The sequence below is a fragment of the Erythrolamprus reginae genome, chromosome Z (genome assembly GCF_031021105.1).
Source record: "Erythrolamprus reginae isolate rEryReg1 chromosome Z, rEryReg1.hap1, whole genome shotgun sequence".
Lineage (NCBI taxonomy): Eukaryota > Metazoa > Chordata > Lepidosauria > Squamata > Dipsadidae > Erythrolamprus > Erythrolamprus reginae.
This window is the reverse complement of record NC_091963.1, coordinates 26,422,725-26,449,391: the sequence shown is the minus strand read 5'-3', so window position 1 is coordinate 26,449,391 and position 26,667 is coordinate 26,422,725. Positions and strand designations below refer to the sequence as shown.

Genomic DNA, 26,667 nt, shown 5'->3' with positions numbered 1-26,667 from the left:
CTTGGAGGGAAACAGAATGAGGATGCTCATGTCTAACCTTCACCACAATGCCAGTGGATGACCTATTGACCACTGGCACTGCTCGTTCTCTTCCACTGGCTTCCTGCTACACAATAATACCAACTTCCCCCACAAACATTCCCTAGGAGAGCTATGTGCCTTGTAACCTTACTTTCCGGATAACCCTTGTAGTAACATGTTAAATGAATCAGTTTTCCCCACTGATTTTGCTTATCAGACGGTCGCAAAAGATGGTTACATGACCCCGGGACACTGCAGCCATCATAAATTTGAACCAATTATCTGAATGTAAATCACCTGACCTTGGGGATGTTGCAATGATCGTATGTGTGAAAAAATGGTCCTAAGTAGTTTTTTCAGTGCTGTTATAACTGAACAGTCATTAAGTGAACTGTTGTAAGTCAACAACTACCTGTATCAATATTTTAGGTGAATTAAAATAATATTTCTATGCTGCACCTGACATGTACATTGAAAGCTGGTCAATGGATGGATGTAATTGAGAAGGGAAAAACAAACTGTAGGGGGGAAAAGAAATGTCCAAATTAAATAAGCAGTGACAGCATCTGGAAGACACCCTTTGAACTTCTAAATGGCAGTTGTCAGGAAAAGGACTCCCTGGAAAACTAGAAATTGCAATTGTAGGCAATGTTCCCTCTAATTTTCTTTCGGTGTGAGCGGAAAAGTATAATGTCTGAGCGGCACATTTTCAGACCTGGGCGTGGATCGGTTATAAACCTGGTCATTAAGTGAATCTGGCTTCCCCCCCCTCCCCCATTGTCTTTGCTTGTGAGACAGTCGCAAAAGGGGGTCACATGACCTCGGGACACAGCAACGGTCATAAATATGAAACGGAGGCCAGGTTTTGATTACATGATTGTGGAGCTGCTGCGAAGGTCATAATTCCTTCTTTCCTCCCTCCCTCCCTCCCTTCCCTCCCTCCTTCCTTCCTCTCCACTTCTCTTTCCCTCCCTCTCTTTCTCTTTTCTTTCTTTCTCTCCACTTCTGACCTGCAATTTGGAAGCTATGCTAAGTTATCTGCACTGCCCAGACTACAGGATGAGTTTGGGCAGGTAAGAGAAATGAGTCCTAAAGATACTTAGCTGAAGAGGGGAAAGGACAGAAATATATAGGAAACAAAAGGAACAGGTGATACAAAATTGATCTGCTAGCTGGTGGGATAATAGACAGAGGCCATTAAATTATGCAATGTTGGAAAAGTCAGGCAGCAAAGATGGAAGAGATGTGGAAAAGGATCTTCCAGAGAGCCATGGTGATCTGAGAAGCTACATCTGGAAAGAGAACCTAGAAGCCCAGATTTGTTCTCTTTGCATCCCAGGCTGTGATTCAAAGACTGAGGACTATGAGGACTGAGAAAGACTGAGCACACCCATGCATACAAAGACAGAGAGACATGGATGGGAGTAATTAAAATCAAAACGGAGAGAATGGCAGCAAGGGCAGGCAATGGGTGAAAGCAACTGCTCAACCACTGGGGTAAAAGTGGAAGTAAATGAAGAGGGTTTTGAATGGGAGGAAATGTGTTCAAATTTGCCAGGCTATTAGATAATACATCTAATCAACTGCTATTAATTATCTAATACATTTGGGCCAAAGGGACCTCTAACAGTGCTAATTTTCAATATTCATATACAGTATCCTTATTTATTCATATGCATCTCTAAATCCTTATTCCAGCTTAATTGCCTCTTTTCACTAAAGCAAACAACAAACATTAAGATGAAGAAGAAAAGGAAAAGCAATATTATGCATTCCTAAACAAATATCATCAATTCATATCTACTGAATATATTGATTGGTGCAGGAAAATGAAAATGGCTTGGCAGGAGGCGCCGGCGGTAGACACAGGCGGTGAGAGAAGGAGGGAGCGGCGGCCACCACAGCCACCACCCACCACGGATGGGGTGGTCGCGAGCCTCCTGGTTGCAGTTGCTGGGAGAGACTCTAACATTTGCAGTGGAGCGCCCAGCCTCCCCCCACCCCCCTAGGCGCATGGCAGGCTGGCATTGGAACGGGGAGCTGTGGAGGAGGAAAAACCTTCCCCAGCGTAAGACTTCCTTGCACTTTCCTTGTCGCTCCTCCCGCCAACTCCAATGCCAAACTCCTCTGCGCAGCCTTGGAAAAGACTGCGCGGGGGGTTGTTTTTGTGTACGCGGCCGCGCGGCTGCACACCTTAGAGGGAACATTGATTGTAGGTAGTTCTTGCTTAACAACTACAACTGGAATTGTAATCACTTGATTATGATGGACTTAAGTCTTAAGATGTCACTTTCTATTCAGTAATTAAGCAAGTCACTACAGTTGTGAAGTGAACTTTTCTATTTTATTTCTCTGTTTTCTGTTAACTCCGCTGGTTGCAAGCTGGTTGGGGAAGGTACACAAATGGCCATAGGGCACTACATGAGTATAAGGCACTGCAACAGTTGTAAATGCAAGGATTGTTAGAAAACACTTTTTTACACTATTGTAACTTTGAAAGTTTGCAAAATAAGGCAATTGGCCATTCCAACATTGCTTATCTCCAGTGGCTGCTCTAAGGACGAGCAGTTCATAACCACAATGCAGGTGGCTAGTTTCTGCACTACAGCACTGGGGATTCGTCCAAAACATGTGTCTAATCCACCATAGCTATTTTATACAACAAATGTGGCAGACCCATTGAACTGCTTATTCCTTTGCATTTTAGTATTAAACTGACTATGGGCTTCATAGTTTATATTTTGTATCTTAGTATAGCTAAACAGATTGGGTTTTATCATAGATTTTATCGGTTATTTATTATTTTATTCTAGAATTTTAAATTGGATATTCACTGAGTATTTTTATTTGTTCTGGTCTCTGGTCTATAGACAAAATCATAAATTCTTTTAAAAAAAACTAGTTATTTGACAAGCAAGGACTACCTGTAAGAAAATACATGATTTGTTTGCTTTGTTGACCTATCATAAATTAGCTTATTTATATTTCATAGATGATCCAACAATTCTGACAACACATATTTTAATAGGTTATAGCAAACATGTTCCTGGCACATATTCAAAAGTTACAGGCACTTATGTCAAATCCAACTTCTTTATTAACTAAGGATCTTAAAACATTAATGATACGATCTTTTACGCATCTGCTTGGAATTGTATTACAGTATAAAAGATTATGACTGCCAGATTTGTAAACAAAAACTACATCTAGTGATTTGATATTGATATAGTAATGTACTGATGAAAGAGCTGAATAACATTTCAGAATGAAAGTAGAAGGGTGTATTGGATAATATAAGGACAAGCAGTTAGCACACATGCAACTACAGTGATCCCTTGATTATCGCGAGGGTTCCGTTCCAAGACCCCTCGCGATAATCGATTTTTCGCGATGTAGGGTTGCGGAAGTAAAAACACCATCTGCGCATGCGCGCCCTTTTTTCATGGCCGCGCATGCGCAGATGGTGGAGTTTGCGTAGGCGGTGGGGAAGACCCAGGGAAGGTTCCTTCGGCCACCCAGCAGCTGATCTGCTCGGCAGCGCAGCAGCAGCGAGCAGACGAAGATCGGGGTTTCCCCGCCGCCCACGCAAAGGGGAAACCCTGATTCGGCTCCTCGCTGCTGCCGCGCTGCCGAGCAGATCAGCTGCTGGGCGGCCGAAGGAACCTTCCCTGGGTCTTCCTCGCTGATGCCACCGCTCGCCCGCCCGCCCACCGCCCGCCAGCAAGAGGGGGAGAGATAGAGAAAGAGAGAGAAGGAAAGAAAGAGATGAGAGAGGGAGGAAGAGAGTGTGAGAGAGGAAGAAGCAAGAGAGAGAAAGAGAGAGAGAAAGAAAGATGAGAAAGGAAGGAAGAGAGTGACGTCATCGGGTGGGAAAAATCGCGATATAGCGTTTCGCGAAGAACGAGATCGCGAAAATCGAGGGATCACTGTATATAGATCAAATGTAATCTTTTCTCCAGATCTAAAATGTTTCTTCACTTTTTAGAACGACCCAGGCTCAGATCTATAAACTTTTGTTAATAGCTAGCAGTAACTTATATTGTGTGTGATTAAAATAATTCTTGATAAATATGGACCTGCTCTTAAACAAATTTCAGAAATTTCAACTTGTATTCAGTAATGCTTGAATTTTAACATGCAAACAGGTAGAGTAGCCCATTAATTATAAGCCAGTTTATAAATAAAATTAAAGGTGCTCAGTTTAACATTTTAAAACTTTACATAGCTTTAAATGAAGAGCTGTTTTTCCCCCTTAGGGAAGTGATCATTCTTTAAAATGAACAGGTATTTTTGTTATATATGCCATTGACCACATAGGCATATTTGATACAAATCTGCAAAATAAGCTTATGTTGTCATAATCCTATATTATAGTATTATCTGCCCCAAGATTTAGATAGAAAATGAAGACATTTTTAAAACTTTGAGACTGGCTCTTTAATAATAATTACTAATAGTACTTTTATTATTCTTGCTAGTTTAGCTTCTCATGAATATGCTTTAATTGCTTATTGTTGCTATATTTGTATTTTGTCATCCACTTTAACTTATTTTTGAAACTAAAAAAGTGAAATAAAATTTCACAATAATTATACATTGTGTATAGCAATTCATCTGCTCACATAATCCAGCACTACAGTGCATGAAACTGTTAGATACCAGAAAAGTAATTGTAGGCATGTACATTTACAAAAGAATCCTATGGAAGATTATGACTATACCTCAAAGTGTGTACAGTGATCCCTCGATTTGCGCGTTCTCGATTAGCGCGAAACGCTGCAACGTGGTTTTTCAAAAAATATTAATTAAAAAATAAGTCCGCGTTTTTTTCCCTACACCACGGTTTTTCCCGCCCGATGATGTCATACTGATTGCCGGTGAGAGGAAGGAAGGAGGGAAGGAGGGAGGGAGAGAAGGGAAGGAGGGAAGGAAGGAGGGAGGGAGAGAAGGGAAGGAGGGAGGGTTGCCATTGCCGCCAGCGCTGCCCTGTGGGTAGCGGCGAGGAGCCCGGAAAAATCACCATTGCATTGCCAGCCTCCGAATTTGCGTCGCTCCACCTTCTGCGCATGTGCGGCCATGGAACAAAGGGCGCGCATGCGCAGATGGTGTTTTTACTTCCGCATCCAGTATAACGCGGAAATCGGTTAGCGCGGGAGGTCTTGGAACGTAACCCCCGCGCTAACCGAGGGATCACTGTATATGCTTAAGTTCTGATTATATTTTTTAATATTCCTGTGTTCTTTTATTCAGCATAAATTATTTTGTAAGGACATTTAGATAGACCATGGGATATATGGATAGAAGTGATAACATTTGTTCATCAAATGTTCTCAGATATGTGACAATGGGTTCAGGGACAGATTCACTCTCCTTTTTTATTGTTGCTGAATGCTCATCACTGAACTGGGAACATTTTAGTCAGAATGTTCTACTCATCTGACTTGCTGACCGCAGATTCTCTAAAGTTTACAAATCTAGCATTATACTCTGTTGAAATAGTTGTTTTGTTATAGGAAAGTCCAACTTGTTTGGCAGCACCTTGTATAGCCAGAACATTTTGAATAAACACTAAACATTCTAAATCATTGCCTGAAACTCATCATTTATTTTTACTAGTATTTCTCATAGTTTGCGAATTTGTTTTGCTGTTTCATTTTTTTTAATCCTGTCATTTTTGAAGTGTACTAAAGCCAGGCTCTTTCCTAATCTTTCATAATCATGGGCCCTGTCTTCATCTTTACTGTCTTATACCATTTGGTTAATTGATTATTTTCCTATAGTGTCACCCCACTTATGAACAGGCAATCCTCATTTACCAACCACAATTGCTAAATTGCTTAACTCTGTTGTGAAACACCATAGTCGTTAAGCAAAATTCACATGATTGTGCCAGACATATGACTCACTCTTGATTTTATCATTAAACAAACACAGAATAACAAAGTTGGAGATTTGCTTGTCCAACCCCTGCTCAAGCAGAAAGCCCTACACCAGTGATGGCAAACCTTTCTTTCCTCGGGTACCGAAAGGGCAAACACACATGCTATTGAACGCACACACATGTCCATGCATGCCCACACCCATAATTTAATGCCCCCATGCATCCCACCCCTGCATATGCATGTGTGACACCCCCCCCCCATACTGCCTTGCCCTTCCCCAACCCCCATGTATGAATGACCCACCAATTCCCCCACTTCCTGACTTCTGGTAAGCTTGTTTTTTGCCCTCCTGTGCACCAAAGGTTTCCCTGGAACCTGGAGAGAATGAAAACTCTGCCCCTGTCCCCCAGAGGCCGAAAATACCTTCTCAAAGCCTTAATATTAAATATTTGCCTGGATTTTTCAAACATCCCATTCTTATTTTCACGAGTTCTAAGATTTTACTGTCAGCTAATAGTGCTTTTATCTTCATTTCTCATATTACTAATATTTTTCACTAACAACATTTATAGCAGACGTCGTCACTAATATAGATCAATATACGAGTTTAATATTTTTAAAGGTCCCAGGTTATTGCTATAATAAAACTATAAATTTTCTGTAAACATATATAAGTAATAAAAATATGCTGCTAAACTGATGAGGTCTAGATGTATTTTTTTAAAGAATGTTATTTAGGTATTTACCTATCCTAGAGTATTCTTTTTACAGTTCTATTAATAAATGCTCAAGCATTTAGAGATGAAGCAATACTTTTCTCGCTGTAAAGTGGTATATAAGTCTAAGTGCTATTGCTATAAGTATCTTTTTGGAGTCCAATGTAACTGAACAGTCACTGAGCAACCAATCATAAATCAAGGACTACCTGTTTACAGTGAAGGATTACAAAAAGTTTTACTACCATACTGTGGGTCTGGCTTATTTTGTGGGTGTGGCTTGCCGGCCATGTGACCAGGTGGGAGTGCTTGATGATTATGTGACTGGGAGGTGGCTTAAAGGTCATGTGACTGGCTTAAAGGAGGCCAACTTGACATCACTCATGTCAAGGGTTTAGGTTAGGGTTAGAGTGCCTGGCCACTCCTCACCTCAATTTCCCTATCTATTTACTATTACTGAACATTCAAAATATACTATTTAATTCTATTATACAGTAATACCTCGTCTTACGAACCTAATTGATTCTGGAAGGAGGTTCGTAAGGCAAAAAGTTCGTAACACGAAACAATGTTACCCATAGGAAATAATGTAAAAGCAATTAATGTGTGCAAGGGGGGGGGAATTGCAAAATGGCACTCCGCTGGACGACGACGCCCAGCTGTCACCTTTTAAAACAGCTGGGGGGCTTCTCAGCATTCTCCCGAACCCGAACTTTTGCCGAACTTTTCTGGTTCGGGAGGCCACCGAGAAGCGCCGCCGCCCGCCTGTCACCTTCTGAAACAGCCGGGAGGCTTCTCGGCGTTCTTCTGAACGCTGAGGTTCGGGTTCCGGAGGCCGCCGAGAAGTGCCTGGCTGTTTCAGAAGGTTACAGCCGGGCGGCGGCGGCCGGCAAAGTGCCGTTTTTGTGATCGGCAGCGGTGTTTTCGGCTGATCAGGAGCTTTGACGTCACGAAGACATCCTTCCTGGAGGCCACGTTTCGGACGACCAGGAAGGACATCTTCGTGACGTCAAAGCTCCGCCCATGGAATTCCCTATTGGGATTCCCCACCTCCGTTTCAGCCTCCAGATTGGCCAAAAATGCTGCTGCCGATTGCAAAAACGTTCGGGTTCGGGAGAACGCCGAGAAGCCCCCCGGCTGTTTTAAAAGGTGACAGCCGGGCGGCGGCGCCCAGAAGAGCACCTTTTTGCGATCTGCGGTGGGTTCGTAAGTCGAAAAAAGTTCGTATGAAGAGGCAAAAAATTTCCGAACCCCCGGTTCATATCTCGAAATGTTCGTATCACAGGGGGTTCGTATCACGAGGTACCACTGTATATGCCATATGTGTACATACATATTGCACAAAGGCACACAAAAAATACATTATCTACTATATAAACTGTATACATATGTACACACACATACAGCTCTTCTAAAATTATACACATTCAACCTCATTTAGTGCGATAGGAAAAACATACCCAGGGCCCAGAAGGGAAAAAAAGGGAAAACCCCCCACATTTTTTCTATTGGTTCTGTGTACCTGGCCAAAATTTTTCTACTGGTTCTGTATACCTGGCTGTACCTGTAGGAGCCCATCACTGCCTGTATACCATTTCCCAGTATATTTGTATTTATTTGTACTTTACACAACACAGGTGTATAATTCCAGGTTACATTTGTTATTGTTAATAACAGGTTACATTTATTATTATATGGGATGTTGCAAGCTTCATTCAAAAATCAGGCAGGAATAGGATCTTAAATACTACTTCAGGTTCTCATATGTTATAAATACAAATACTCTTTAGCAAAATCAAAAACAGAAAACAAATTGAATTTATTTGCTCACCAGTAGATGGTGGTACAATACTCTTACTGAGTTTCAATAGTGACAATTTGATTTTAATCTCAAATTGGACTAAGAAGCTTATACATACATTTTTGGGAAGAGGGAACAGATGGAAGTTTCTGTTTTCTCAGTTAGCCATAAATATTATATCTTCCTCATAATAACGAAATATAGTTTATTTTTTAGAAAATAAAGGAAGTTTGGAAGAGAGTGGATGCACAGGAATTGTGAAAAAATAATGTAATGAGAAACTTTTTCCCAACTCTTCCAGGCTTTTTTGTAAATGATTGGACTTGGGGTGCATCATATTCTCTTGTTGAATTGCATGTGGCTCTGATTACTCCATTTGCCTTGATTTGCAAAGGTTAAAGCAATAGCAATAGTACTTAGGCATATACAGTGGTCCCTCGATTTTCGCGGGTTCGAACTTCGCGAAACAGCTATACCACGGTTTTTCAAAAATATTAATTAAAAAATACTTTGCTGTTTTTCCCCTATACCATGGTTTTTCCCGCCCGATGACGTCATACGTCATCGCCAAACCTTCATCCGCCTTTAATAAATATTTTTTTTAATAAACTTTAATAAATAAACATGGTGAGTAATAATCTAAATGGTTGCTAAGGGAATGAGAAATTGCAGTTTAGGGGTTTAAAGTGTTAAGGGAAGGCTTGTGATACTGTTCATAGCCAAAAATAGTGTATTTACTTCCGCATCCCTACTTCGCGGAAATTCGACTTTCGCGGGCGGTCTCGGAACGCATCCCCTGCGAAAATCGAGGGAACACTGTATACTGCCTATGGTGCTTTACGGCAACCCCTGCACTTTTTACAAAATCAGTGGAGCCCCCAACAATCTGGGACCTCATTTTACTGGGATAGTCAGGATCAAACTCCTAGATGTGGACAGAGTTAGCAGAACTGTATTCTAAATCTAATCTAATCTAATCTAATAAATCTAATATTTATTTATATTATTTATTTATTAGATTTGTATGCTGCCCCTCTCCGTAGAATCAAATAAATAAATAAACAAACAAACAAACAAATAACCATTGCGCCAGTGTGACTTCTAGCAAAAAAGATATATTGTTGTTTCTGGTAATCCTTTTTAGACTTTTTGCTCACTCTAGGATTAAAAAGTGTTTTATGGATTTCTTTATAGACAAGAGTTGAGATATTAGATGAAGAGATAAATGTTTGCAACATTAAATAGTGAAGAGTTACTACATTTGTGTATACTTGTGATGAATGTTGTAATTTACTTCTTTATGTATTTCTTTCTTTATTCTTGTTTTTTTTTTTCTCTTTTTCTCTTTTTTCCTTATGTATTTGCCATGGGCTAAATAAATTTACGTGCACTTTTTACTCCTTTCTCTTTTCTTTTCTTTCTTTGCTTAGTTTGCATATGTTTTACTAATATAATCAAAATTCTTAATAAAAGAAATTGTACGCACACAGAAGCACATTAGATAATAAATGTTCCATTGGAGCATAGTTTGAGAAATATTTTTTATCAGTGTCTTCAACACAGAGCTTCTTATGTACTGTCTTCACTGGAAAAATTGGGATATTTTCAGAGATGTATCTGCCTTGAAAATAGCCCAATTTGAACAGCATAGCACAAACATTGAACCGCAGCAAAAAGAAATTAAGATGTTCTATTACAATATAAACAGATTTGTGATCTGTTTATATCACTGGCCAGATTTCAATACACCGGAATCATTAGTCTATACGTTTTATCCTGTTTGTTCCAATGTTACTGTATTTGTTTTCTAGAAATGGCTAAAATATGTTATGTAACAGTAAAAAATTGAGGCTGTGTGTTATCATCTTATGCTAAAAAGTCAGAAGTTACCACTTTCTTTTCCCCTTTTATGCTACACTTTTTCTCTTCCATTTTTCTTTCCCTATTTCTTCACCTTTTTCTTTGAATTTTAATAAATTAATTTTAAAAATGGAACTAAAAATGTTTATTGCATTACTAGATAGAAAAAACATCAATCTAAAATATGAAATGTGATTATCTATGGTAAGTCCTAGCTGGCTATTACAATAGTAGCAGAGACCAGATTGTAATAGTGTTATTTTTATCAGTTACCATTTTTATTTTTCAATTTAAAAATGAAATATAAAGAGAGCAACTAAATTCTTCCTCAAATATAGTAAACAGTATTTGTCAAAATAAGGCCAACTTTGGCAAATCAAGTCCTGAAAAATCTCAGACTTCCCATGAAAAGTTAATTTTAATTCTAAAATTGTGCACAAGTGCTCTCTGAGATTATTTTTGTTTTCCATTAACTAGGTTTGACATTTGTTGAATTCTTTTCTCTCTGTGTTATTTTTACTCTGTGTATATGGAGAGCTAGAATCAAAGCGTATTTCTTCCTGCCTATTTTTGCAATGTTTAGAGAGATTTGCTTTCTAGCTTGGAGGAGAGAAATTAGGACTTTGACGCAGCAGATGTGTGTGTTATATCTCATCCTAAATTTTGTGTGTATTGGTATAGAAAATTACTTTCAGTATATATCTGTGAAAAAATAATTGTGTGTTTCTGTTTTCTTTTAGAAAATATCCTCATAACTTTTGTGCCCAGATATGGAATCAATTTCTATGATGGGAAGTCCTAAAGTCTTAAATGAATCTTTCTTACCAAATGGCAGAAATTACATCAAAGACACCAATAAGCTTGCAGTTGGTATAATTGGAAGTGGGGACTTCGCTAAATCCTTGACAGCTAGGCTTATCCGATGTGGGTTTCATGTGGTAATAGGAAGCAGAAACCCTAAATTTGTGGCAGAATTATTTCCCCATGTTGTTGATGTCACTCATCATGAAGATGCTATCGCAAAAACAAACATAATTTTTATCGCTATACGCAGAGAACACTATGCAGCTTTGTGGGACCTCAAGCATCTTCTTGTTGGTAAAATCCTTGTAGATGTCAGCAACAACACGAAAATTAACCAGTATCCAGAATCCAATGCGGAATACCTGGCATCCCTTTTTCCAGATTCCTTTGTTGTTAAAGGGTTCAATGTTATTTCAGCATGGGCATTACAAGTAGGACCAAAAGATGCAAGCAGACAGGTGAGCATTTAAATAAATGAAACTGATAATCATGTATACATAAGAAACTCCTTGAAGCTTCTGATACAAAATGCTTTAATTTTTCATATGAGACTACCTAAAAAATGAAGTGAGATTTTTTTTCTCATCTTCATGGTATAGCAACCTCAGCATTCAATTTTATCATGAGGGCAGAGGAGTGTTTCAGATTGAGAGCTTCTTTGATATTTTAATTGGCTCATCAATTCACAATCAAAAGTGGTTAAGTCCAAAGCAAAAGACAATTTGAACAACATACATTCAATTTAAATAAAACTTAAAGTAAGTACAGTGGTCCCCTAATTTTCGCGGGTTCGAACTTCGCAAAATGGCTATACCACGGTTTTTCAGAAATATTAATTAAAAAATTATTTGCTGTTTTTTCCCCTATACTACGGTTTTTCCCAGCCTGATGACATCATACGTCAACGCCAAACTTTCGTCCGCCTTTAATAAATATTTTTTTTAATAAACTTTAATAAACAAACATGGTGCGTAATAATCTAAATGGTTGCTAAGGGAATGAGAAATTGCAGTTTATGGGTTTAAAGTGTTAAAGGAAGGCTTGTGATACTGCTCATAGCCAAAAATAGTGCATTTACTTCCGCATCTCTACTTCGTGGAAATTCGACTTTCACGGGCGGTCTTGGAACGCATCCCCTGCGAAAATCGAGGGAACACTGTATAATGAATGTGACTAGAATTATTTGAAAATAAGTTATAAGAAGTATTTTATATGATGCATGAATGCAGCACATATACTATGTAAAGTCTTTTTTGTGTTTCTGTAGCACTCTGAAAAAAATATGTATCTGCTTTAAGAACAAAATTAAAGTTGTAGTTGTAATGATTTTATTCATTAAAGCAGCATTTGTGAATTTTTTTCATTCTTGTGTAGAAAAAAGACATGTATGTCTGAATGATCCTTTTTTGAAATTATTTTAAGTATTCCCAGTAAACTGGTCACATCCCATGTATTTAATAACTTGTTCTGGGTATCAATATTTGGTGGAACTCTATGGGATGCAGGGGTGAAATTCAATTTTTTTCCCTACGGGTTCTGTGGGTGTAGCAGGGAAAGGATACTGCAAATTTTCCATTCCCACCTCACTCCAGGAGAAGAATATTGTGAAATCTCTATTCCCATTCCATTCTGGGGCCAGCCAGAGGTGGTATTTGCCAGTTCTCCAAACTACTCAAAATTTCTGCTACCAGTTCTCCAGAACCTGCTAAATTTCACCCCTGATGGGATTATCTAAGATTAGGGGCAAATTGTGTACAGCCCTGGGCAATGTGTTTTGCACCCTTGACTTGTATAACATGAAATAAAGATAAAAATAAAATATAGATGAAGTAATTACAAATGCCTTTTTAAATTGTAATATGGATGTCTGTAAAGTTAAGTTAAAGATAATTACAGGAAATCTCATACTTGGAAATACATATTCTAGTTTGACTATTTAGTTCATGCAGTTATTGATAATTTGTTTGTTTGTTTTAGGTTTACATATGTAGTAACAGCATTGAAGCTCGGCATCAAGTTATTGAAGTTGCTCGTCAGCTCAGTTTTATTCCTATTGATTTGGGCCCTTTATCATCCGCAAGGGAGGTTGAAAATTTACCTCTTCAGTTGTTCACACTCTGGAAAGGACCAGTCATAGTAGCTGTTGGTCTAGCCACCTTCTTTTTCATCTACTCCTTTATTAGAGACGTAATACATCCTTATGTGAGAAATCATCAGAGTGATTTTTATAAGATTCCTATTGAGATTGTGAACAAGACATTGCCAGTTGTTGCAATTACTTTATTATCTCTAGTGTATTTATCAGGGCTCCTGGCAGCTGCTTATCAACTTTATTATGGTACTAAATACAAATTATTCCCATCCTGGTTAGAGAACTGGCTGCAGTGTAGGAAACAGCTTGGGTTACTTAGTTTTTTCTTTGCAACAGTTCATGTGGTTTACAGCCTTTGCTTACCTATGAGGAGGTCAGAACGTTACCTATTTTTAAATACAGCTTATCAACAGGTAAGGAAAATGTCTTTTTTGGATCAAGTAATTCAGAACACCCTCCATGTGTAATTAATAATTTGAGTTGTATTGATCATTGCCTTAACATCCTGCCTGAAAGAAACATTCAAGTATGGTTTTTAAATATGTTAACATTTATATTATGTATAAAGTCACATAATTATGTAGTGATGAATAATAATATATAAGGTATTACTCATTTCTTTTTTAAAAATTGATTTAGTTTCAATAATGTAGAACACTTGTTTCTGGAAACTGCTCATAACTCCCCAAATGATCAATTTAGTGCTATAAACGAACTATTCAAAGTAAGAGGAATTATAATTGATTACTTACTTTGCATAATTTATTCTTCTTCTAAACACGGAAGGGCCAGATGTACCGAAAGCTTTCTTACTGAATCTCTTAAATCTCCTCTTTGTTCCCATTCATAATAACTCGCCAGACACATTTTAAAACTCTTCAGATTTTCCAGTTAGTTTTAAATAATTTTATATAAATGTGTTAAAATTGTTAAAGATTTCATAATATTTTTTTCCAGGTCCATGAAAATATTGAAAATTCTTGGAATGAGGAAGAAGTATGGCGAATTGAAATGTACGTCTCTTTTGGAATAATGAGCCTTGGGCTGCTTTCTTTGTTGGCTGTGACTTCCATTCCATCAGTAAACAGATCATTAAACTGGAGGGAATTCAGTTTTATCCAGGTGTGTACTAAACTGAAGTACTAAATGTAATTATTGTTGACAATTAATCTAATCTAGTAAAATACCTTAGTGGCATTCAATATTGAAAGGTTCAAGCTTGTACAATCTGGTCTTCACAGGTAAAGGAATGCCAGAAACCGGAAGACCAACTCCCCAGCGCGCATGCATGTGCTGGGAAGCTGGGTTTCTGGTTTCTGATGCGCACATGCATATTAGCCAACTGTCTTTATGCGAGATGTGCACTGAAAACCAGAAGCTCAGCTTCCTGGCGCATGCATCCACACCGGGGAGCTGTTTTTCCAGTTTGTAATGCACCTGTGCACGCACGCACATACTCCCATTTCAGCACCTGGTGCCAAAAATGTTCACCAACACTGCCCTAGGTTATTTATATCATTTAAAAATATTCACAGTTCTAGTACAGTGTCCTGATACCACAAATCATAGCCCAATTAATAGCCCAATATACCTTTTAGGAATACATAAGAAGTACACGTGGAATATATCAATTAATTAATTTATTATTTATTGGTGTGTGCCTTTGTTTGTAGTGATCTTCATGTAAAACTATATAACTATTTATTCAAATATGTAAACTTATTTTAATTTGTATTTGTTTCTCAAGTCTACCCTTGGATACGTCGCCCTTCTCATAAGTACTTTCCATGTATTAATATATGGATGGAAAAGAGCCTTTGAAGAAGAATGCTACAGATTTTACACACCGCCAAATTTTGTCCTTGCACTTGTCTTGCCTTGCGTGGTAATTCTGGGTAAGATAATTTTGCTTCTACCATGTATAAATAGGAAACTGAGAAAGATCAGAAGAGGATGGGAAAAAAGACAATTTATACATGATGGAAATGGATCTGACTCATATCCCTCACCAGAAAGGATTACAGTCATGTGATCATACAATGAAAATATTACCACAGTGTTTAAATGTCTGTATTTAATACTGTATAGGTTTTATTTTTGACTGAAATATCTCAGGCATTAAGTGATATCATCAGAATATAAGCAATACAGGTGAAAGCAGACGTTGCATTTTTAGTATGATGGATAAGAATTAATACATTTTGAATGATTTAATTTGTGGCAAATTTAAGCCACTTCTGCCATTCCAAGACTACATATTTAAACAAATGTAGCAGAAAACAAGTTTCAGTAAACTCTATTCAGAATAAATCTCTTTCAGATGGATTTGCTTGCAACCTATTAGCTGTAACTTCAGTTAGCATACAATTTCCAATAAAGGGGCCTCAGAGCTGCATTCACTTCCATACAGTCCTCTAAAAGTTGTCAATGAGTTGGAATTACACTTCAGATTTTAATACTATTAAAATGAATTGTCATTAACAGTATTTAATACTGTTAATGACAATTCATTTTAAATTAATCAAATGTTACCCTTTTTATTTATTAGCTTACAACTGTGCATCTGGGTATGACCCACAACAATTAAAATAAACAATAAAAAAGCACACACACCCCATACAGCTACTCTGAAATCATTATTATAAATTCAGTGAAACTTAGCATATTTTCTGGAGTATAAAAGAGGGTGGAAATGTCCGTGTGTCTTATATACCGAATAGAGCCATTTTTGGCCTCCAAAAGCCCTACCCCCACATCCCATTTTTGCAAAAAATGGGCCCCATTTTTCACAAAAATGGAGTAGGCAGAAGGTCTGGGAAGCCTGCAGAGAGCTCCTTAGGGGCTGAGGGAAGACAAAAACACCCGTTTTTGCAAAAAATGGGTGGAAAACAGGCCATTTTTCTCAAAAATGAGGGTGATTTTACCCATCCCCAGTCCCCAGGAGCTCTCTACAGGGTTCCCAAACCCTCTGCCCACCCCGTTTTTGCAAAATTTGGGCAAAAATGGATAGTTTTTCGCAAAAAATGGGGTGCGCAAAGGGAGGCCAGTGAGGACAAAATCTTTTTTTTCTTTCTTACCTCTGAAATCTTGGTGCATCTTAAACACCAGTGCATCTTATAGTCTGAAAAATATGGTAAATTGCAGCTGGTAAATATAAATTGAATATCCCTTTAATACTGCCATTGCCAATTATCATCACTACTTCAGACCTCTAGGAACAATGGCACAGCTTAGTCTTCAGGTCATTCCTAAAGGCCAGAAGGGTAGTTGCCAGTTCTTTATTCTGGTCCTGCCCATTCACTGGGCACGGTCTGTCATAAAGGCCAGTTTTCTTTCTTGCTTAAAGCCATTATAGATTTCAGCACTTCAAGAGATAAATCTACTCTATACCAATTTTTACCTAATCGCTTTTCTACTTTGTGGCTTACATTATTTATGCTCTGATTATTAAGCTAAAAATGAGATAGATTTGACATCATTCTCTGATATCATTGAGCAGCTGATATTACTGTTAGTCTTTAAGCCTCCCCTCCCCATGAAGCATTTCTGTCCTTTGATAGAGCATATTCTGCAGTCAAAGATGTAGTTGAATCTAGCCATTATTTAAATTTCATATACAGTGAACCCTCGAGTTTCGCGTCCTCAAGCATCGCGAAAGGGCTATTTCGCGAGTTTTCAACCCGGAAGTAAACTCCACCATCTGCGCATGTGTGCCTTTTTTTCTATGGCCAGGCATGCGTAGATGGTGGAGTTCCCCAGCTGGGAAGCTGGGCGGCTTCCCTGGGTCTTCCCCCTCTTGCCCCGTAAGACCCCAGCGGCGGCGCGAGCAACGGCGTGGGCGGGCGGGCGGCACGCGCGGGGGACACCCCAGCTCCGCTGCCCAGCTGGGGAGCAGAGCTGGGGTTTCCCCAAGCGCGTGCGCGTTGCTGGGGCTGCTCCCCAGCTGGGGAGCGGAGCCGGGGTTTCCCCAAACGCGCGCACGTTGCTGGGGCTGCTCTCCAGCTGGGGAGCGGATCTGGGGTTTCTCCAAGCGCGCGCGCGTTGCTGGGGCCGCTCCCCAGCTGGGGAGCGGAGCCGGGGTTTCCCCAAGCGCGCGCGCGTTGCTGGGGCTGCTCCCCAGCTGGGGAGCGGATCTGGGGTTTCTCCAAGCGCGCGCGCGTTGCTGGGGCTGCTCCCCAGCTGGGGAGCGGAGCCGGGGTTTCCCCAAGCGCGCGCGCGTTGCTGGGGCTGCTCCCCAGCTGGGGAGCGGATCTGGGGTTTCCCCAAGCGCGCGCGCGTTGCTGGGGCCGCTCCCCAGCTGGGGAGCGGGACCGGGGTTTCCCCAAGCGCGCGCGCGTTGCTGGGGCTGCTCCCCAGCTGGGGAGCGGATCTGGGGTTTCCCCAAGCGCGCGCGCGTTGCTGGGGCTGCTCCCCAGCTGGGGAGCGGATCTGGGGTTTCTCCAAGCGCGCACGCGTTGCTGGGGCCGCTCCCCAGCTGGGAAGCGGCCCCAGCAACGCGCGTGCGCTTGGGGAAACCCCAGATCCGCTCCCCAGCTGGGGAGCGGCCCCAGCAACGCGCGCGCTCTTGGGGAAACCCCGGCTCCGCTCCCCAGCTGGGGAGCGGCCCCAGCAACGCGCGCGCTCCCCAGGAAACCCCAGGGCGGCGGTGGAAGTAAAAACACCATCTGCGCATGCGCAGATGGTGTTTTTACTTCCGCACCGCTACTTCGCGAAAAATCGATCATCGCTTGGGGTCCTGGAACGGAACCCTCGCGATGATCGAGGGTTCACTGTAGTACCCAAACCAAACATACTAGGAGATTATGGAAAATTAAAAAGTCAAGGAATGCAACTGGGCTGGAGCATTGTTACTGGATCCAGATGAGGCCACCTTTTCCACTTGAAGGAAAGGGGCAAATATACTTCTCAGTTTTAAAGCAAGGACATTCCCAGGTTCAGTTACCTGCTAAAATGAGAAATATGAAAGTTTACAATATGGTGGTATTTCTATTCTGAACCTGGGAATGTCCTTGCTTTAAAACTGAGAAGTATATTTTAAAGTTTTTATTTGACATTTTTAAGAAAGCCATTATAGAGTTAGTATGTGTAACTATGTAATAATTAAAAGCTATTAATTTATTTTTAAATGTTAATAAAACCCAAGCATATCTCTTGCTCCATAAAGAAAATCCCTAGTTGAACTATAGCTTTATTAATATTCAAACAAAAAGTGACAATTGTTGAATTCCTCAAGACTGTTCAGCAAGCCACATATACCATATAGGGATTGAAGCAGATATTTTTTTTTATTAAAAAAAGCAGTCAGGTGTATTTTGTATTTGGCATTTTTCCTCCCTTCTCCCTCCCCCAATAAATAGGATAGATTGATAGTCAATAATCTCTTTTTCTGGGTTCTTGGGAATGAATGAGGTAAGAAATGAAGTATCTGCGAGCAAAATGCAAGCTCAGACAGCTCCAAATATGTAACACTCTAAACCTGACTTATACTTTGTTTTATGGAAAAAATAGCAGCCATTAATTTCTTTCTGAGTGCTAGGTTTAACCTAAAGCTAACATGCATCTATTTTAGATTGATATAATTAGACATCTGGTCTTGTTTTTTGTACTTTTTAATTTTCCCTTTATTGTCATTGTAAGATTTTGTTAGAATTCTGAGAAAATTTGGTAAGCTTAAACAATGTTACATATTGTTTTTAATGATATTTAGCTAAGTTTTTTGGTATCTAATTAGCCATAGGATTGCAATTAACAGGCATAATGAAACACAACTATGTGTGAAGTGTATAACGTAACATAATCATGACTGTTTAAATAATATTTCAATTACAAAAATAGCAGCAAAATATGTAAATATAGAATCAATCATCCAGGCTAAAACATGTGTGAGTAAAAGGTCAAATCATGTCAATTGGACCAAAGTTTATTAAATTTCATAAACTTTATAATTTTTTCAGTTTAATAAACTTTGGACTAGTCGCCATTATTTAACCTTGTACATACTGTAGCAGGACCAAGTTAGACTTTTGAGGACAACCAGCAATATATCCCATACTATGAGAAATTTAGTACAGTGGTACCTCATCTTACGAACGCCTCTTCTAACGAACTTTTCAAGATAGGAACCCGGTGTTTAAGATTTTTTTGCCTCTTCTTCCGAACTATTTTCATCTTACGAACCCAAGCCGCTGCTACTGGGATGAAGGGGTTTCTTTTTTCCCCCTTTTTGAAGAAAGAAAAGGGAGGAGAGGCTTGGAGGGGGGAAAGACTGCATTTAAATAACTAGAACAGCGTGTTTGCAGGCACTCAAAGAGTGTCTTTTGAAGAAAGAAAAGGGAGGGGCAGCTTGGAGGGGGGAAAGACTCCATTTAAATAACTAGGAGAACAGCGTGTTTGCAGGCACTCAAAGAGTGTCTTTTGAAGAAAGAAAAGGGAGGGGCGCCCCCTTGCCTTTCTTCCTTCCCACTCACCCTTTAGCCTAGCCTTGCTTCTTCCACCCGCCCCCTTTAGCTGCTCCTCCCTGCCCTATGTTCGCCTCCCTTCTAAAGTTTGGGATTTTCCTGAAGGATTTGCACGCATTATTTGCTTTTACATTGATTCCTATGGGAAACATTGTTTCATCTTACGAACTTTTCACCTTACGAACCTCTTCCTGGAACCAATTAAGTTCGTATCATGAGGTACCACTGTACTTTATCAGATTACCAAATGTAACCCATATTCTTCCTATGTACACACACATATATTTTCACTCAAAACAACTGAAATATAACAATTTTTATTTATGAAAGGATTTCACAACTGTTATAGACAGTTAACAATTAAGAGTAAGGATGCTATGAATGTGAAACATCTGATTGAAGTACCAGTTGTAACCATAAATCTAATAGGACAGATCTAAAGCTTCCATTTACATCAATATATCTTAGATATTCCAATGTAGAGATGCACAAGTCTAATACTTATTCTCTTGATGTAAAGATGCAGATCACTAGAATTATTCAGCAATCATGTTAACATAATATACATCTTGATTCTGATATAGTGATACATATAGTTACCAATGTAAATTATCTTGCCTTAACTTTCAATAGTCATAGGTAATACCTCCTGGCATTCACATCTCCATACTGAGTAAAACTTTGGAGTAAAATAAAGTATTCAATATAGCATTTGATTATCTTAACATAATTAAAAAGAATATTTTGGTTGGAATACACCAAGATACTGTTGGCTATTTGTAATATTTCCTGTGATATTAATAGAATATTTTAACTATGCTTTGCTTTATTGAATGTGCTATTTATGGGTTTTTTTATAAAAGCACAGTCAGTTTCTACAATGAATCTGCTAAAACTAAATGAACATAAATTGATTTGTATTAATTCCATTTTTTTGAAGCTTCTGTTTCAAAAGGTTTTTAAAGCCTTTTAGTATCAGGATCTTGATCATTATTCTGTTGCTAATATGTTCCTTACTTCACCATAGGTGTGTTCTACTTTTGCCATTTAAAGTCAGTCAAGATTCTCAAAACATGCAGCCAAAATAAATGTTATTTGTTAAATCCTTTAAAAAAATCTGAAACAGACTTCTGTAGTTTTAGGGTACATCATCTGTGCAAATATTTTTCTAGGCAGAGAATTAAAAAATCAACATTCAGTTGAACCACAAAATGTACATTTATGGAACGGGAAAAATGTAATACAGACTGTTGGGAAATTTTTTACCAGAATTGCAGTATTGCTGGAAAAACAAAGATTAACCTTATTATGCCCATGAATTTTCTTCTCATCCTTTCTTAAATGATGCCAGAATACAGGTGTATGTGAAAAATGTATTCACTATTCACCATCACTTTCTACATTATATTAGAGTGTTCAGTCAGTGAAGCATATATTATTATTTTGAATTATTTTCATATTTTACATTAGATTAGCAATATTTAAAAGCTTTTTGTAACAACTATTGCATAGTAGATAATAAAATGTTTAAATAATTTTCTATCTTTAAAAATCAGCACTTTTTGTCAGTACTGATATAGATGGCAAGAATAAAAAACACTATTTATCTAGCTGTTATATCTATAGAGTGGAAGTTCATACAGACTAGAGATACGATTGCTTAATTTGCTTTCTTCAGTTTTTTAAAAAACAGGACGGAATTCCGTAAAGCAGCAACATATTTTTTCAGGTTTGAGCAATTGCTATGCTCACATGATACCTAAGCATTTTTGAATAGTTATTGATTGGTACACAGCTATAAGTATTAAACTGGTATAGTTACTATGTTGTAGGAATGAGATTAAATAGGAAACAATGATTAACATAATTTTATATGAAACAGAAAGGGCTAAACTATTATTAACTAATTTGATGTTTATTTTTAAACTAATTTTTGATTATATTAACAATCAAAACTCTAAAATATTGGTGTGAAAAAAATGATCCCAAAAAATTAAACAATTTAAAGGGAAACTTTTATATTCTTATATTTATCAGCCATTTCTTTTATGATTTTTTTCTCTCATTACCATGACTGACTTCTTGTATAAGCTCTACACCAAATTCCAAGTGGTTGTTTCAATGCCTCTCAAATCTCATCATATTAGAATATTAGATGTTAACATATTTTACCTTTATAGTTGTGCCATAGCTGGTTTAGATCTAGAAAACATATTAATATCAGCAGGTTAGTTCTTAGAGTTTGACTAAATCTCAGATAAGCTCAAGTATCCTTATTTCTTCATAGCTTTACTGCATTTTCCTTAAATATATTTTTAAAATTAATTAGAAATATGGAGAAAAAGTTGCAGAATGGATTACCTACAGAAACATAAGTAAACTAACACCAAAAAATCCAAATAATTATATTTCTAGTTATTAAATAATCTAAAACTATCCTCATAAATTTATATGTTGTTTTCTAATATGATCTACCAAATACTTTTTATTTTGTTTCTTTCCGTTCTAAATGTGAGTAGAGCAGCTAAACCTCAACATAATACAAAGTACATATAACAACTTTTAGTGTTGCCTCATCTTCGACCATGTTAGATATCTATAATTATGGTCAGACATAACAGGAATTTTTCAGGGAGCATCAGATTGAAATGAAGTTAAATGTTTCTACTGTCCAGAATCCATTAGGGATGGACAGTTGTAGCAAATTTAAATAAATCAATAAAATTCATAATGAAGGAATTCCACCATATAATTTCCAATAAAATTTATTAGTAAATTGTTGTTCCCCAATAAGTACTGTATGTTCCATTGAATCAAGCAATGATATCTTCTAAATAAATATATTTGGAATCAGATTGATTAGATTCTGTGAGCTGTTTTTCTATCATCAGATTCTCATAAGGGAATTTATCATTAAATGCCCCAAGAAATATAAATATGTATGCTACGAATGTTACTGCAAGTCCAGGATTTTTTATTTGTACTTGGTTGAAAATGCTCTGAAAATATTTTAAAGCTATATCACAGAAATTTTAAAGGAAAGTGTTCTTACTGAATTAAAAGCAGTTATTTTTCATATTAAAGAGAGATTAATTTATTTTAAATATAATACCAAATAATTAACTTGTATTTTTAGATAAAATAGCCACATTGAAGTACAAATATGCCACATAGAATGTTATTATATATTGACCTCAGTTTTCAATCCACAAATGTATATTGATTTTCATATGTACATGCCTTAAAAGCAAAGTAACAAGGATTGCAACCCAATTTATACAGTTAAAGTTTATTTGACTTTAATTCAAAGTCAAATACAGTGTTCCCTCGATTTTCGCGGGGGATGCGTTCCGAGACCGCTCGCGAAAGTCGAATTTCCGTGAAGTAGAGATGCGGAAGTAAATACACCATTTTTAGCTATGGACAGTATCACAAACCTTCCCTAAACACTTTAAACCCCTAAATTACCATTTCCCATTCCCTTAAAAACCATTTACTCACCATTATTACTGGTACTCACCATTGAATAAGACACAGTTATCCTGATATTTATAAACATAATTACTATTTATTAACAATAATTATTTTTTTTGTTATTTATTTGCAAAAATTATTAGTTTGGCGATGACGTATGATGTCATCGGGCAGGAAAAACTGTAGTATAGGAAAAAACCCGCAAAGTATTTTTAATTCATATTTTTTGAAAAACCGTGGTATAGGCTATTCGCGAAGTTCGAACCCGCGAAAATCGAGGGAACACTGTATAGTTCAAAGTGAGTCAGCATAGTATGACTCTAAGTTAACCAAAATGTTCCTAGAATTAATACTTTTGCTACTCAGATTTAATTGCCAGAATGTACGTAACTGTATGCTAATTATTAGAAACTGCTCCTGCTCCAAAGTTATTTACCACAATGTGTTCGACTAAGAATGAGTTTTTGCTTAACAAAATAACAGGGTTGGAAGATATCTTAGCAGATATCCCCAAACTTGGCAACATTAAGACTTGTGGATTGGAGAATTCTGGTAATTGGGAGTCCACAAGTCTTAAAGTTGCCAAGTATTAAGACTTCTGCTTTATTGGTTTTCTAGTCCAACTCCCTGCTCAAGCAGGAAACTATACTGTTTCAGACAAATGGTAATCCAGTCTCTTCCTAATATATCTTAATTTCTTCTTACATACTCCTTACTTTCTCTGTGCTAATTTTTCTTATATTATGCACTATTATAATAATTCCCAGGGCTTGTTAAGCTAATTTTGATTATATCTGACATAACCATTACCTTATAATATTGTCAAACCATGATTTGTAGCTAAAGGACAATTTATTGTACCTTGTAAATTAATCTAACAGAAATGTGTGAAACGCAGGGAAGTACATAAACAATTTAATATTTATACATTGTAGTATATTGGTCTAAAATCATTGTTAAGCCAGGCCATTACACACACACACACACACAAACACACCTGTCATTAACCAATATTTTCAATGAAACTAATATTATTGCCATATATTTTGAATTGAGTAAAAGCCATATAATAAATATAAATTGTTTATATACTTTTAGAAAACTTCAGATATTTTTTATTTTTAAAAATATAACTTTATTTCACATTTCAATGCATTATAATAAATGGCGCTTAATGTATGTGTGATGTTCAAAATAAAATTTCTATGCATAATATCATCTGTATAACTAACTTTGAATTTTAATTTTTCATAGCTGTAAATGACTGGTTTGTTTCATCCTGTGTTTAAACTGTGTCTGGATTAGTGTTCTATTCAGCTCTTTTAATTTGGACATTTGTTTACTGCATATAGAGAGTGCGTTAAAGTTGAATTTATGTCAGATAAATTGTTTTGTGATTCCTCTGCATTTTATTTAATAGTGTCTTTTTGACTGTACCAGTATAAATTCTGAAATTCATTCCCATTCTTGAACAAATGTGTGATGTTACAATCATAATAAACTTTCTTTGTGAAACAGATTTTACATGTTTAATATGCATTTGTAATTATTTACTACAGTTTATATTATGTTCAATCCAATAATGTTGGAAGTGGTTTAAACACAAAAAAAATTTAACCTGAAAATAAAACATCATATCAATAAAACACAGCAACATCATCCTAAGAAGAAGCTACTCATCCAATTTATAGCAGAAAAGTTCCTATCATTTTTCTGTTCTAAATCTCTCCCTCTTGTAGGATATCAATATTTTCTGAATTTGGCAATTTTTACAAAATTAGCTAGACTTTATGAAGTGGAAGTGTTCAATTTGTTGAATGATCTGTGGCTGTGGGTCTAAAACAGAAATGTTCAGAAACATTCTAGGATGCACCAGGTTGTGAAAGGAATTCTTGAATCCATGCGGTATGATCAAGGTAGAGGCACAAATAGGAAAATCCTAATACCACTTACATAGAAACATAGAAGTCTGACGGCAGGAAAAGACCTCCTGGTCCATCTAGTCTGCCCTTATACTATTTTCTGTATTTTATCTTAGGATGGATATATGTTTATCCCAGGCATGTTTAAATTCAGTTACTGTGGATTTATCTACCACGTCTGCTGGAAGTTTGTTCCAAGGATCTACTACTCTTTCAGTAAAATAATATTTTCTCATGTTGCTTTTGATCTTTCCCCCAACTAACTTCAGATTGTGTCCCCTTGTTCTTGTGTTCACTTTCCTTTTAAAAACACTTCCCTCCTGGACCTTATTTAACCCTTTAATATATTTAAATGTTTCGATCATGTCCCCCCTTTTCCTTCTGTCCTCCAGACTATACAGATTGAGTTCATTAAGTCTTTCCTGATACGTTTTATGCTTAAGACCTTCCACCATTCTTGTAGCCCGTCTTTGGACCCGTTCAATTTTGTCAATATCTTTTTGTAGGTGAGGTCTCCAGAACTGAACACAGTATTCCAAATGTGGTCTCACCAGCGCTCTATATAGCGGGATCATAATCTCCCTCTTCCTGCTTGTTATACCTCTAGCTATGCAGCCAAGCATCCTACTTGCTTTCCCTACCGCCTGACTGCACTGTTCACCCATTTTGAGACTGTCAGAAATCACTACCCCTAAATCCTTTTCTTCTGTAGTATTTGCTAACACAGAACTGCCAATACAATACTCAGATTTACAAAGGTGAATGACCATTGTAGATTAATGAATAATCATTAATCAATTACAACTCATGCTAGAATGTTGAGATAATCCAGCATTATCAATAAAAGCTGAAGAAATGTTTTTGATATATCTTTTTTGCTTCATTGAAGATTGTTTCAGAGAGTTCTCACAGACCGTCCATCTCTCTTTTGTCACTCAATCTATCAGAGATTTCATAGTGCATAAGGTTTGCATAGTTGAATGAACGTGAGATAAGTTTGCTAAAGTTAGGCTTTTAAAATTTACCAGTAGTCTCTGGTATTGTTGAGTGATGTCCACTTTGTTCTAGTTTTGTATTTGAAAAATTCCTAACTACTTACTGTATATTGCAATGGCCAAACCATGCGCAACATAAATTTGTAGCAATATCTTTTGGAAGACTCATTTTTATGGCATATTTTCTAGGTCACAAATTCTTAGATTTAAAAGAAGGAAATCGGAGGGTGACCTTTTATTCTTAAATTGTGGTTAGGAATGGATATATATTTCGGTTATGTCTGATCTGATGGAAGGTGTTTCATCTGGATTAAGGTAAAGATTAAAGGTTCCCCTCAGACAAATATGCTAGTCGTTCCAACTCTAGAGGGCAGTGCTCATCTCCATTTCAAAGGCTGTCCGAAGACATCTCTATGGTCCTATGGCCAGTATGACTAAATGCCAAAGTTCCTATTTTCCTACTTGCATTTTGTACGTGCTTTCAAACTGATAGGTTTTCATAAGCCTGTAGAAGTAATGGGAACTCACCCTATTACGCGACAGTAGGGGTTCGGACCGCTGAAATGATAACCTTTCAACAAGCGTCCCTTATTATCAGTATTATCTATCCATAAATGTGAATGAGACTCCCCATGTTTGGTT

General features: G+C 37.5%; 1 protein-coding gene across 1 annotated transcript; it reads left to right on the top strand.

Annotated features, from left to right (window-relative positions):
* The first annotated feature begins 11,024 nt into the window (after nucleotides 1-11,024).
* STEAP2 (STEAP2 metalloreductase) lies at nucleotides 11,025-15,793 on the top strand. Its single transcript, XM_070729728.1, has 4 exons — nucleotides 11,025-11,542; nucleotides 13,062-13,589; nucleotides 14,134-14,298; nucleotides 14,924-15,793. Exons 1-4 carry the CDS (start codon nucleotides 11,051-11,053, stop codon nucleotides 15,206-15,208), a joined length of 1,470 nt encoding a protein of 489 aa, XP_070585829.1. The 5' UTR covers nucleotides 11,025-11,050; the 3' UTR covers nucleotides 15,209-15,793.
* The last annotated feature ends 10,874 nt before the right edge of the window (nucleotides 15,794-26,667 follow it).

Coding starts and splice junctions, on each gene's coding strand:
- STEAP2 (XM_070729728.1), top strand. CDS start 11,051: ATGGAATCAATTTCTATGATGGGAAGTCCTAAAGTCTTAAATGAATCT. Junction 13,590..14,133: donor TAAATACAGCTTATCAACAG/GTAAGGAAAATG, acceptor ATTTTTTTCCAG/GTCCATGAAAATATTGAAAA. Junction 14,299..14,923: donor GGGAATTCAGTTTTATCCAG/GTGTGTACTAAA, acceptor TTGTTTCTCAAG/TCTACCCTTGGATACGTCGC.